We start from the raw sequence: 14,697 nt of genomic DNA, 5'->3' as shown, positions 1-14,697 counted from the left end.
ATTTATGCATCATTCATTGGTCAAGGAGAATTGTGGGTTCACTCGTTGGGTAGATCCTCGTCCGATTTTTCCTCATGCGGAATACATATCCTACTTACAGAATAGGATATTTGATCTAGAGAGGGAAGTAAGCAACAGAAATGACGAGGAAGAAACAGACAACAACAATGGTGGTGCTTCACAGGTGCAAGTATGCCCAGATCCATATTGTTGCTGCCCTTGTCACAACAAGAATGTTGGTCCTCCGACGTCTCCACCACACCCACAGCAGACAACAACAATGTGAGGATACTATGGAGAAGGGTCCACACAATTTGGAATGTGGGAGCACTACTAGAAAACTCTTCTGTATCAATTGCTTTCAGCGTGTTGATTATCTTTATCAATTGCTTGAAGTCGCCTTCAATAATTGCTTTTAATGTAGTTTTCATCAATTGCGTATTTATGTCGTTTTCATCAATTTGAAGGTAATCCATTACCAAATATCATTGTTCGACAATACATAATACCGAATAATAAGTTCATTACTACATAACTTCAAATAAAACACCTAGACTACTGAGTGCAACGGGGCCATTTGCCCTTGCAAAATGCATCAGGGTTCTCCTCCATTGCTTCCTTTGCACGACGTGCACGCTCAAGCTTCTTCTCCTTCTCTTCCCTGCATTCAGCAACACGCCTCATTTCCTGCTCGTCTTCACGTTGTTGCTCGGCAGCAAGCTCCTCTCGTCTTTTCTCCATCCTCTCTTTGTCCTCTGCATCCCACTTTTTAAGATTCTCCAACCACTTCTTGTCTTTCCCTAATATTTCTGTGTCAATCCACTGCTCAAAATCACAGCGGTGGAGGAGTCTACAAAACATGCAATTATTAGTAGGCAAAAAACATTCACCACACCGAGTCTTCAAATTGTTAACATATTACAAGACTATTCTCACCATTAAATTCAATCGACGTTGCACAATAGTTGGCTCAAATGCAAAGTTAGCACACATCCAATACCTCTGTCGATAGGTGTCATGATCCTCAGACTTATCAACCTTACAAGGATCACCACAAAAACACATAGGCACTGGAACACCAGTTGGCAAAGGCAGCGGGTCGAAGGCAGTTCCGGTCAAAGGACCCTTCCTAAATTTCCATAAGATCTATAACAATCACAAATTTAATATACTCACAAAATAAGATTTAATACAACCCTTACCTTTGTTTAGCAGATTTACCATGGCTAGACATCCTATAAATCAGGATGATATCTCTAGTTTCGAAGAATAGGAATGAGCACAAAAACCAGTCAGACGTAGGGTTCTATTTATAAGCACGTACCTCGGCACCATAGATCTTGGCGCCGAGGTAGGCGTCATTGACCTGCGGCGCCTACCTCGGCGCCAAGATCTATGTCGCCGAGGTGTGTGCCACGTAGATTCTCCCGTATCCCTCCATCTGACGTATGCACGCCAATAATATTGGCGCCGACACACACAACCTCGGTGCCAATGATGACGGCGCCGAGCTAAGGGTCCATTTTTTGAAAAGAAACTGCCAGGGGCATAATTGTGCAAAAAAAAACCGAAATGGGCCAATTTGCAAAAAAGTTAGGCGGGTATACTGGGCTCTCAAGGCTGTACTCAACAAATCGTGTAAAACCCTAAAACCCTCAGCAGTCTAAAAGTAAAATTTAAAATAGAGAACAATATAGAGAGGATATAATATAATAGCTATTAGAGACAATCTAAAAGTAAGGAGCTCCATTCCAAATATATATGTTGTAGGTGTGTGTTATATTTAAGGCATGTTTGAATCTCGTAAACTAGAAAATGGAAAATTTAGTCATTTTAGGAGCTAAAGATATAAAATGAAGATCTAAAAGTGATTAAAATGATTATTTTTATCATTTTAGTTACTTTTAGCTCTTTCTTCCGGTACTCTAAATATAGCGTATATTAGTCTTCTCCCACTCCAACAATGACCGATAAAAGGTCCGCCAAATTTTAGGAGTTGAACGGCGACCACTAAGGGCTTGTTCGGTTATTTTAAATCCATATGGATTGAAGGGGATTGATATGGATTGGAAAGAATTTTGAATTACTAGGGATTGAAACCCCCTCAATCCCCCTCAATCCATATGGATTGGGGTAGAACCGAACAAGCCCTAAAGGGTTGTTTGGTTTGTGGCTAACTATACCACACTTTACCTAAGATTAGTCGTTCGAATTGAAGAACTAACCTTAAGCACAAAAGGGTGGCAAAATGTGATAAATTAGGCAGCGAACCAAACAACCCCTACATGCAGCGGTTCTTCCATCCACTATCCATCGGCGAGGTCGAGGTGGACCTGGCGCACGCCGTGGCACAGCCGCCTTCAGCAGCCTTGACAACCTTCCATAGTAATGGATCATGATCCAAATGTTTTTTCACAAAATGGTAGGGGCCTAAATAAACTTTAGTTTAAAAATAAATAGAAACAGGGCTCGATTCTAATCTGATCCGGTTCTTAAATCTTATAGCATAAAATTTAGAACCCATTGTCACACATCGGCGGCTCTACAGCATCAGCAACTCTGTCGTCGCCGTAGGCACAAGCGGCGGGGCGGGCGGGGCTCGAGCCCCTCCTACCACTGCTGAGTCCATGGAGCCTCACTAGAGCGCCTTCTAAGATTTTTAGCGTACATATACAACGTAGAAGAATATACAACGTAGAAGAGACTTCTATATCACAGTAGTTTAGTTCAGCCCCTTCTAAATTTTTTCCTGCTCCATTCCTGGCCCCAGGAGAAGCTGCGTGGCCCGCTGCGGCAACCACTCGCCGACCGTCACGCCATGGCCGTCGGGGTCGAGCTCCAGCCGCACACTAGCAGCTGCGGTGCGCGGCCCACTACCTGGAGATGGGCCGATGACAACCTCGCGGCGAGCGTGGAGGCTACCAGAACCAGACCGTGTTGCGGCACCCCGGCAGCGCCACCATGGCAGTCAAGTTCTACGAGGACTGAAGGTTGTTGTCTGTACTTGAGCCGTCCACATTCAAGATGCGAGGGGAAAAGTTTTTTTTTCAAATAAGAATTGCTCCACAAATGCATGTGATGTCTGATGAACCTCTTTTTTGTAATTTGATCCGATACAAGAAAAAACAGTGAAAATGAATTTTGATAATATGGTTACAAAATACGGAGGATGATATATTGATGATACGATTTAGAAGACGCTGCTGCAGATGGTGAAGACTGAAGACGATGTATAGGATAATGTAAATTAGCGTGTACTGATAATATTCTTTTATAAGATGAAAATTAGAGTCGTTGCAGATGCTGCAGATGGTCCAAACATGCCTTCGATAAAAAGTCTTTAGCCCATATGTGCGGATGTGCCTTTCGTGGATGGCGCTCCAGCGCTGTTTTGTCAATGTGTGTTTACACCGTAATGCGTAATGTGAACAACTACGCGGCAACGGTTAGGCAACGGACGACTCTCACATTTTTTTCACACAATGAGACATCGGCGTGCATCTACGTCCAGCATTAACCTTTATGTTTAATTAATGCTTTTTTTTTGTCATCAGTCTTTACAAATCGTCGAGACTATTCTAATATGGGGTTTAGAAATCCGTTACATATATATAGTAGACGTGTAGATATAGAGCTATCACTACAGAACTGACATTCTTTGTCAAGTATCTCAAACACTACCGGACTGACATTTTTTTAATTGGATTCGTTGAGAATTGAATTCACGTTTTGTGATTGATGAGATTCGAACTAGCAATCCCTCTACACCACTATATCACTTATGTCTATATTACGTTTTTATTTCTCATTTATTATAACAAACCGAGAATAAATTGATCATTTGATGCATTAAATAAATTTAAACGAAAATGTTGTCAGCTGTAAAGTTGCATAACGTTTCAAGATCTATAACTTTCATATTGCTAATTTCTTCATCCGAGGTCGTTTACAAAATTTAAATTTCAAATTTGAAAACTCCAAACATATTTTTCTATGACAAGATGATTTCAAATCAAAAAATTATCAATTATAAAGTTTCATAACATTTCAAGCCCTACAACTTTTATTTTGGTTCTTTTTTCATTCTAGGTGGTTTGAAAATTTTGAATTTTAAAATTCAAATAAAGTTTTGCATACAAGATGATTTCAAACCAAAATGTTGTCAACTACAAAGTTTCATAACTTTTTAATACCTACAACTTTTATTTTGGTGTTTTTTTTCGTTTGAGGTCGTTTTGAAAATCCAAATTTTTAAATTCAGCCGTAGTTTTCGCTGACAAGATGACTTCAAATCAAAAAGTTGCCAACTACAAAATTACATAACGTCTCAAGATCTACAATGTTTATTTTGATTGTTTGGTCATTTATTTATCCCACATGTTGGTTCTAACATTATTCACAAATTTTATACATCTCTCTTGTAGTTTCATAAACTACGAGATATATAGTTTTTCTGAACAAATTTACTTTGATTTTGTCATATGAAGAAATGACCAAAATATAAATTGTACATCTTGATGAGTTATACAAATTTGTAGTTGAAAACGTTTTCATTTGAATTAATTTACTGCTTCAAAATAATATTTTTAAATTGTCTTTGCCTAGTATTGAGAAAAACACTCGACAAAGAAACACTCGGCAAAGAAACCTTTTGCCGAGTGTTTTTTGTTAGGCACTCGGCAAAGAACTTTTTTGCTGAGTGCCCGAAACAAAACACTCGGCAAATCATTTGGCACTCGGCAAAGAGCCGTATTCCGGTAGCGCGTACGACCTAAATCTATACTCTTTTGATGTTATCACAACATTTTTGGGCAATTTTTTTTACTAATAGTTTTTTCGGAATTATCGATGAATTATGAGGTCTATAATGTATTTAGAAACATCAAATGGTTTAGCAACTTTATGGATTGAGAAAAAATTATTAGATGAGTCTTCAGACCTTTAGATACTAAAAGCCAATATATTTATTTTCGAACTATATATTAATTTTCCATGAGATCATATTTTTAAGAGCTTTATTACATGAGAGATTGTTTTAGAAATAACTGCTTTTAGATAAAAACAACTTAAACAGCTCGAGAAGCTGTGTCAAACGGGTGCCTAACAACTGTCTGGCTGTGTATATATACACACATTTGACGTCAACGCTCTCGTATGATCAGCCTTATAGAATCCCATGTGCGCTGCATGCTCTGCAATAATCCAGCAGCCTACCCAAATCCTTGTGGACAAGGGGCGGACTTAGCGGGTGGTCCATATGGTCCACGGCACACCCTAAGATCACATAAGTGTAGTTAGCATAGTGGTACAAGTGCTATATTTTAAACTTGGTGGTCAAAGTTCGAGTCTTGTTGATCCTTATTTTTTATTTGTTTTTTTATTTTTTTTCTTGGCACACCCCAAACATAGCAGCTGGGCACATAAAAGCTAAGCTTACTGGGTACTGGCCAGTCTTTCTATGAATTTTATTTTTCTTCAGCACCTGTACTATTCTGTACCTCTCCGAACGAATTCTCTGAAATTTTCTCGCGGTCAAACCACGTGATCTCGTGGTCCAAGATTTCCACGTCACCAAGCTCCGGTCCAACCGCGCAGCCACATCTATATAATAAGTAGTTCTTGATCGTGTTCGTGCAGTGAGCACAAACATAACAGTCTTACAGTACGTAGCAGCAGCCTAGCACGACGATGGTGTCCGGCAGCATCAGCGAGGAGATCGCCGTGGCCGTCCCGGCGGAGCGCATGTGGAAGGTGGCCTTCGCCGAGACCAAGTCGGCGCTCCTGCCCAAGGCCTGCGCCGGCTACGTGGACGCCGTCGAGGTCGACGGCGACGGCGGGCCCGGCAGCGTCACCACCATGAAGCTTAACCCATGTACGTACGTACGTAACTGAACTAGCTAGCTAGCTAGCTAGCTAGGCCATTATTTGTTGCGCCACCATGCATGCGCACCAGCCCTGAGGATGCCGCCGGCCGGCCTTTTTTCGCAGCGCTGGGTGAGAACAAGACGCTCAAGAGCCGCGTGGTGGCGTTGGACGCCGCGGCGCGCGTGGTGAGGACGGAGGTGCTGCAGGGCGGCACGGTGAGCGCGCAGCTCAGGACGCACTTCGCCGAGATCAGGGTGGAGGCCGCCGGCGAGGGCGCCTGCGTCGCCAAGGTCAAGGTTGACTACGAGCGCCTCGACGGCGCGCCGCTCGCGCCCGAGGACGAGGCCAGGCTCGCGCAGGGGTACGTCCGCCTCGTCAGGATGGTGGAGGCATACCTCGTCGCGCACCCCGACGAGTTCGCCTGAGCCGCCACCTTTCCTACGTACGTGTATGATCATGCCATATGGCCGTGAGTGTTTTGGTTTGGAATAACGGGAGGAAAGGCTCCTCTGTTTGGTTGCTTCAATTCGCTTCGAATCGAGTATAGACCGACGTTTGTGAGTTGGTGTATCCGTGCTGCTACAAGTGTGTCTACATCTATGGTCTATTTATCTACATGTTCTTTTGTTTGTTTGCTTCGCTGTGCACTGTGAGGTCGCGTATAGACGTATTGGTTGTGTTGCAAAGAATTTGTTAGATATTAAGATCGATAATAATGTATGTATTTATTCGTTTTTATGTAATTGTTGTGTTTTAAAATTTTATCGAATATTTATATGTAGTCGCAATGCTTGTGTATTGTATTGGTTTGTGTTATGCTTGGGTGTGAGGTCATCCGTCATGCGTGTTCTTCTATCTTCGAAGTGCCTTCGAGTTGTGGTGAAGAAGGAATACACTGATTAATGTAAATTATTTCTTCATTCGAAAGAGGCCTTCCAGTTGTGGTGAACTAGAATGAAATCAACCAATGCGTGGAGGGTGAGCCAGTGGATTGAAGACTATGGGAGGCTCATCTTAAAATTGCTCCATTGCCCTTTTAGGGCTGGAAAATGGGTATATCGAGAAAGGGATTTTGGCCCACTCAATCCCCTCCATTACCCTTGGTCCCAAACGAGGTCGGGGCCTTATCATGTCGAAAGCGATGGTTGGCCTGTCAAAAGAGCTTCACTAAGGATGGTTGATCTTGTCATGTGGAGCTTCACTATGGAGATTAAAGGCGCTAGCAAGCCTGAGGAATCCCAACGACCGATGTCGCTCGGTCCGACATTCCTAAGAATCTCAGCAAGAGTGGCCTCGAGATCACGGGATGATGTCACTCGGTCCGATGTTCCTAAGGTTCGTTAGAGCAACAAACGATATGAGGGCAACATGACCACGAAAACCCAAGGATGCCCAAACTAGAATAGGGCAACCAAAAGCACGATATATAGACGTATGAGCATGGTCTCATCACCCGCCACGACCCCTCATCCTTCCACGACAATCTGGATACATCCTTTAGTGATGGTCCCTTGGAGCCAGAAGGCCAACTTATGGGCATTTTATTAAAATATAAATTCATCCAAATATATAATTAGGCAAATAAAATTTACATGGATTATAAAAATAAATGATGCACTACTAGTCTTCGTAATCTTTCTCTTCCACCACTTCTTTTTCATCTAATTTTAGTTGCTTTATCAACGTTTTAAGACTAACTTATGGTCTCTTTCCGTGTCTTCCATGTCGGTGATGGATCGATCTAGCAATTTATTGAATTACTCAAATAATTTAGTTTATGTAACCTCTAGCGAGCCGTCGAGGTTAAAAACCCCATGTCCCAAGTCCCATGGGTCACAATGTGTAAAATCGCTTCAAAGAGGCCCGAAGGAGGCCCAACTAACCATCGAGCATGAGCAGATTGCTGTCAACTTTGCAGGGTGATGTCCGCCTCTAGCCCTAGTGCGAAGCAAGGGTGTGTAAGAGTCGGACGAGACAAAATAGGGTTGAGTGAATCATACCTAGCCTAAAGGGGTGTCAGACGTAAAAGGCAAACCAAATGCAAACCATATACGTGCCAGAATCCAAATCACATACACAACGATTACATAAATGTCACATCATTGCACAGTGCTCGAATAATATTTAAGCATAAGTAAATTACTATAGACCATAGTCATTGTTGGGGGCCTTCCTCTTCCGAAGATCCTAAAAAACATGACTAACCAATTGTTTCTAGCGTACTATTGAATATTACAGGAGTTTCGTCATAAGAAAAGCTTTGCTGTGATGAGGATCTTCTTCCCTGTCGAAGGTCCTCGAGACAAAGACATTGTCTAAGACCAGTAACAACGAATGTCGAAGCTGCAGCCAAAGGACGACGACTTCGGCTTAAGGCGACAACGAAGGTCAAACATGATGCCAAGCCGAAGAGGAAAAGGCTAGCTAATCCCTGATGTTTTATGTCACAATTATGGCTATATGTTAAGGTCATAAATGTATTTTTACTCGGGCTGCGTCCCGTGCCTATAAATAGGTGAACAGTGCCCCCATACTATTCACGTTGGATGGTAATTGCTCTCGCGTCATCACCTTCAATCAAGCCGAAGGTATCAATGTAATATAATTTCGGTTAATGTTCATGTATATAAACACTATGAAATAAATATATGAAGGAATAAATAAATGAATAACATCTATTGTCTTCATGAACTCATATTCCCATAAGTGATGAAGGTGTGACCTTCGTCTGAAGATCATTATATCCGAAAGAAGATAATGCTTCGGAGGATGAAGGTCCTTAATATTTAACAATTGTGTTGCCTTGTTCTTGATTCACAACGTTTGAGAACAAGTGACCAACAGTCATAGACATCGCATAGTTCAAAGTGCATAAACGAAAAAGTAACTAATTAAAGGGGCCTCCCACATGCATTTGACTGGGAGATCGCTTGCCTAGTCTTCAAACTCATTGAAGTCTTGGAATTCCTAGAGATCCACTTCAACTCCTTGTTCTTCTCTTGGGCAGTGGTTGAGTCGATGGCAACCTAGTGTTTATGTGAAAGCAAGGGTGCATACACATCATACTCAACAAGTGCCCTATTTGACTAACGTGGACTAGCTTTATATGGAATTTGGTTGATAACAAGTTGCTTTTACTTCATCAGGTATATATTTATTATTAATGTAAGCCAGGTTTTAACATCTATCCCGAAGTTACCAAACCACAAGTCATTTCCTCCTCGAGTAACATCATTGCTAATATCCACGATCACACCATAACGAAAACCATAATATCACTAGTCAAAGAGGATCCCAATGCCGCTCTTAACCGTGAGCACAACTGATATACCAGTTTTGATTTACCCTCTATAGAGGTTGCACACTTTGCCCATGAGCCATGATCCCTTTTGCCTTGGGTTGTATAGACCCTTAAACACTTCCAAGGTGAGTAAGCAAGGTTTCACTATGTAGCCTTTATAAAGATTTACTAGAGGTATAGCCACCCATTAGGACTGATTTGGTGACCAGGTAAATGGTGGGGATCCATGGGGGAGGAATCCCCTTGCTATTCTCAGGTGGTCACTCTACGAATCGGTCCTTACGGAGAAGCACTCGGGACACTACCTAAGCCTCCTTACGGTGAAGCACTTGGGATAGCACCCAAGCCTCCACAAATCTATCAATCCATAACCATAAGATGAAACATTATATCTCAATATGTATCTCATCATGTTAATTAATTAAGTTCAAGTGCTTGCATAGAAGCTAAACATCACAACCCCTTCCCAAAAGGTAAATAAGGACAAGGAAAATAGGAAGCTAGTCATCCTAAGGTTGATCATGTTGTGCGGGAAGTAGGTTCACTACAACCTTCTATGCCTTCTATGACATTAACATTACGTCACAAACAATAGTATTTTTGTCATACCTTACATGTTGGTGACGTCATTGTGACGAAAATTACATCGTCACAGAAGGTGCGTGTTAAATGGAGTATTATGACGAATAACAGAAAAACGTCATAATAGTTTATGACGCAAACTACAAACGTCACTAATTCTATGACACTCGAATTTGTCACTAATTATGTCTAAATACGTCACAATTCATGTAGTCGTGCCTTGCCACGTGGCTGATTACGTGGCGAGATGACATGGCAGTTGACGTGGCATGTGATGTGGCAAAAATGTTGTGACGATTTCATTCGTCACAGATGTTATGACGTGGCATGCCACATGGCAGATGATGTGGCAAAATGATGCGACAAAAATATTTGTCATAAATATCAATGAGGTGGCAATATATTTGTGACGAAATTTTTTCATCACAAAGTACGATGACGTTGCAATATATTTATGATGGATTTTTCATCATAAGGCGTGATGAATTCATAGCGTCATGGAATATTATGAAATCACATGCTAATAACCAAAACATTGAATTATTTAGTTCAACATTCACACAATTCATACAAGAGATACTTTTATAACTTCAAATCATATGATTGTAGATCATGTAACTTAAAATACAAAGGAAATCTTGTAACTTCGACTCAAAGTATGAAAGTTTAAACATATTCCAAATTTATAAAACTTGAATCCAGAACTAATATAACATGATACTATAGCAGCCTTGAGATGGGGGCGCTTGGCTTCGATTGAAGCTCAACAGTTGATGGAGGAGACTGTTATTTTCTTCCATCGATCTCTTCATATTGTCCATGGTCTCCTTTGAGGCCTGTGCCTGAGCCTTTAAGGTTTCTACTTCTTCCCGAAGTCCATCTTTTTCTAGCCTCTCAAACTCCAATTGATTCTGAAGTTCTTGAACCTTTGCAGAAACAGTTGTTGTGGAGCTTTTCTTGGAGTTATCTTGTAGACCAACATTCTGTAGAAATAAACTGGAGCCCCTAGCACTTCAGAAACAACTTCCATAGGAGACTTCTGTTGTTGTCCATCCTCAACTGGTGTTGTCACCATTGCTTCCATGTCAACCTATTATAAATATTATTTGTTAGTATAACATAGTCGTACTTGTAATTTTTCAGAACAAACATAAAAGCAAACGAGTACTCACAATTGCTTTCTTTACATTTTCAGAAAAACCTTTCTTCTTGCTGCAATGCATGTCCTTGAAAAGATCTATTGCACTCGGTTCAACATCCTTATATTTCTCTTGTTTCTAAAGTGAGAAAATGAATCTGGTGAGAATAGAGACCTTGACACATAATGTACAAGTCGAATTTATAAATTTCAATATGACATATTGAAGATTGAACATTTGTTAAAAGATTTACAATACATTTTAGATATGGACAGTACTAAATCGGTTGAATGAAATAATATTTCTAGTAGATATGAGCAGTGCTAATTCATCATCTAAAAAGATAAAAGACAGTGATGGCAGCAGGTTGCTTTCTCTACAGCTTGGCATTGGGCTGCTTTCCCTGCAGTAGTAGTTGCAATGCAGCCACAATGAACAAAGGAAGCAAACTCCAATAAATAAAACTAGAAGACATATTTGCTACTGTTATCAAAGTGGTCTATAATTTACAACATAGAATTGTGGATATATTGACTGAAAGCTAGTCAAACTTCTCTGAAGGCCTAGGAAACTGCTCTGACATCCAATGATCATTTTCTTACCAATAAATTAGGGGACAACTTTATGAGTAAATAGAGATGTTAAAATTGAATTTATTGGCAGCATTAAACAATCAGAGATTTGTCAACTATGCAGTTCAGTAACCAACGATAATTTTCTTACCAGTAAATAAGCTTTTGCAATATATGACTGGGATCATGTGCATTGTTGATACTGTACTTTTTCACGATTACGTTTATTCTTCATACAAATATCCTGTACATTAAATCAACATGTTAGAAATAATATGTACAATAAGTAGTGTGAAATAGTATAGCAGTTTTCAAAGTCTACATTAGTTAATTATTGCATTGGTTTTCTCTAGTGCTACTTTATTTGATGTTTTTAGTTATGTTGCAGAATCTGAACTATACGTACTGTTTATTGGGTGCATTCACCAAGGATGGTGCAAAAGCTAGATCAATGTTCCATTATCTAAAAGGTAGACACTTAATGTGGACATAAATTATTTGGGACGAAATGTCAAAACAGGAAAGGTAAAATTCATAAGGATATCCATGATTTCACTTCAAGCAATAAAGATAGTACAGTGCAAGCCAGTGGAGATTTATTGCAAAAACCTTGTGTTTTGGGGTAGACCACTTCTCCACCAACTTTCTCCAGTCCTCATCAGACATGCTTGAAATAGGCGATGTAGTCCTCACATGATTAGCAGGTATCCCATTGAAATACTTTTGTTTTAGTCTATACCTCATTTGGCGTTGTCCAACCTTTAGCATATCTAGACAAGCATCTTCCACTACCTTGCTATAATTGTCCATGGTGAATTGAGCCTAGTAAAGAAGAAACAATTTCAACAATAATTGAAAATGTCAATGAATTGTAACTTGACAAATGAGTAAAAGTAACTTACAATAACTTTTCCAATATAGTTTTTTATTGTAGGTTCATTCTCTTTCCTCTTGTACTCCTTCCAGTGGTGAAATATTGGAATGTGCTGCCTCAATGTGATTCCCCCTCTGATGCAAACTTAGCAGTTTGAATGGGTGGCTCTAGCCTCTTGCTCCCTTTAGTAATTTGGATTGGAATCTTCATTCCTAGTCCTCTGCCTAATGATTCAAGTTGTTTGCCCATACTTTTTCTCCTTGGTATGATATCTATTGTTCCTAGTCAGAACACAAAAAGTTGTTGATATGTGTGATGCTGCATATAACTAAGAATTAGTTGCCATAAATCATACTAAAACATATGAGTAATTTTGTTCAAATTTAAGTTATACTAGTTACCTAAACTAATGCTGGAAAACATAAAAGTTATTTGCTCAAGGATAGTTCAATGTCTAAATAGTTAAAATGTTTAGTTACCTTCAACTGCATCGTGGTTATCACTCTCATCCTGTATCAGAGAATTAGGCTCTATAGCATTATCTATGTTATGTGTTGGGTTATTGTCTATGGTGTCATTTGCACTAGGTTGTGTAGGAACAACAAGAGTTTCGATCGAATCATGGTTTGTAGCAGGACATGAACTGAGTTGTTTATGAACAAACATGTTGTGGCTATTTTCTTGGTTTATTTCAGCAATTTTTTGCCTAGTGACTCTAATTGTTCGCTCCTGCGCAGGTGCCACAATTCTTTTATTTCCTCTTGTTACTTTTGTTGAGATCTGATCACCATCATTGGATATGTTGGCACGACCATCGTTACGACATTGGGATTCCTGAATATGTAGAATACAATAAGGATATGCATATCAAATTCATTGTGAACCCAAAACTAAAGATGGATAATTGAGAAACTAAGAATTAATAAGTACTATAGTGACCTCTTCATTAGAATTGTCATTGTTTTCACCATCATATAAACTCTCTGATTGCTGAGGACAGTCTTCTTTGTTGTTTGCAGTTGTAGCAGTCACCAGTGATTTCAATTGTCCAAGGCCTAGCCGTTGAACAATTGATTGTTCTTCATCATATTCATAGCCCTTATTTTCTCGTAATCAGTTGGCACATGTTCTGTTAATGTAACACAAAGTAAAATAAAGGCATACAATACTGAAACAAAATAAATTAAGAAGGTATTGCCATAAAGAGTAAATTACCTTCGGGTTTCTGTGAGGTCCATGTGGACCTCTTCCCTGGATCCATCTTAGTTTTCTGATGGAGTGGCCGTGGGGAGGTCACCGGATCAACAACCACCAGATGCAGGGGTGGACCTAAGTATTATATAAAAAACTGTCTAAAGAAGGTATACTAGAGCAATATATATGCAGCCAGGCACACATTCACTATTCAGGTTATAACCCCATCATGAACACAAATGGTGATGTTGAATAGCTAAAATAACATCAAAACATTGATGTTCAACCATTTCAGCTTGATCATGTTATGGATGGCAAGATAAAATAGATAGCACAAATGTATCCATGCATAGGAAAAAGGACCCTACAAAAAATAAGTCATGCTACAATCTAGCGGACCTAGGAATTTTGAAAGTAATCTCAAACGCCTACAGGAGCATCTGGTATATAGGATCAATAATTCGAGGCATGCATGCATAATGCGAAGGTTTCTGTTCTATAGCTCACAATATGAAATACCAGTGAGCTCAAGAATTGGATCTAACTTCTTTCCACTTGTCATTACCCAATAAAAAACATAAATCTCAAAATATGATTAGATCAGATGAATCCAAAGTTCAAAAGCGATTGCTAGATAAAATATGAAAACCATTTGGTACTAACAACTACAGAGCTATATGTTGAAAACTCCTCTATTCCTAAATATCAATTAATAAAAATACCACTAACCCATACGACACTAGCAATAAAACATGTGAGAGGGCAAAGGATTCTGATTAGGCAGTACTCAGCCAGGAGGCGGTAGACGCTAGCCACCGAGGTCTAGAGAGACAGGGTAGCGGGGTCCTGGCGTCCACGGCGTCTAGGCGTGGCATCCTACACGCTGGGCATCACGGGGGGCGTGATAGTCGGCGCTAGCGGTGACATCAAGGGTTCCTCGATTACTTGAAGGATGGAAAAAAGATCGGAGGCAGGATCTTGGTGGGCTGGGAGGAGGGGAAATCGTGGGGAGGTGGGGTGGTTGTTGAGAGAAAGTGCACTAATTACGAAAGAATATAGAAGGAGAGCAGTCTGTTTTTTGTAGGGATTATATTGGTTCAATTTTTTATTAAAAAGAAGAATATTTATCTAAAAATAGGTACGCCGTCACAAGGAAATATTTTAAAAAAT

General features: G+C 40.1%; 1 protein-coding gene and 1 pseudogene across 1 annotated transcript; one reads left to right on the top strand and one right to left on the bottom strand.

The window, feature by feature from the left end:
- The first annotated feature begins 5,652 nt into the window (after positions 1-5,652).
- On the top strand, positions 5,653-6,680 carry LOC100280981 (pathogenesis-related protein 10). The gene is made up of 2 exons (NM_001153901.2): positions 5,653-5,872; positions 5,989-6,680. Exons 1-2 carry the CDS (start codon positions 5,689-5,691, stop codon positions 6,288-6,290), a joined length of 486 nt encoding a protein of 161 aa, NP_001147373.1. The 5' UTR covers positions 5,653-5,688; the 3' UTR covers positions 6,291-6,680.
- Positions 6,681-10,452: 3,772 nt separating this feature from the next.
- On the bottom strand, positions 10,453-13,594 carry LOC103642344 (uncharacterized; annotated as a pseudogene).
- Between the last annotated feature and the right edge of the window lie 1,103 nt (positions 13,595-14,697).

Source organism: Zea mays, chromosome 10 (genome assembly GCF_902167145.1).
Source record: "Zea mays cultivar B73 chromosome 10, Zm-B73-REFERENCE-NAM-5.0, whole genome shotgun sequence".
Classification (NCBI taxonomy): Eukaryota; Viridiplantae; Streptophyta; class Magnoliopsida; order Poales; family Poaceae; genus Zea; species Zea mays.
The sequence above is the reverse complement of the archived record's forward strand: the minus strand, read 5'-3'. Positions and strand labels throughout refer to the sequence as shown.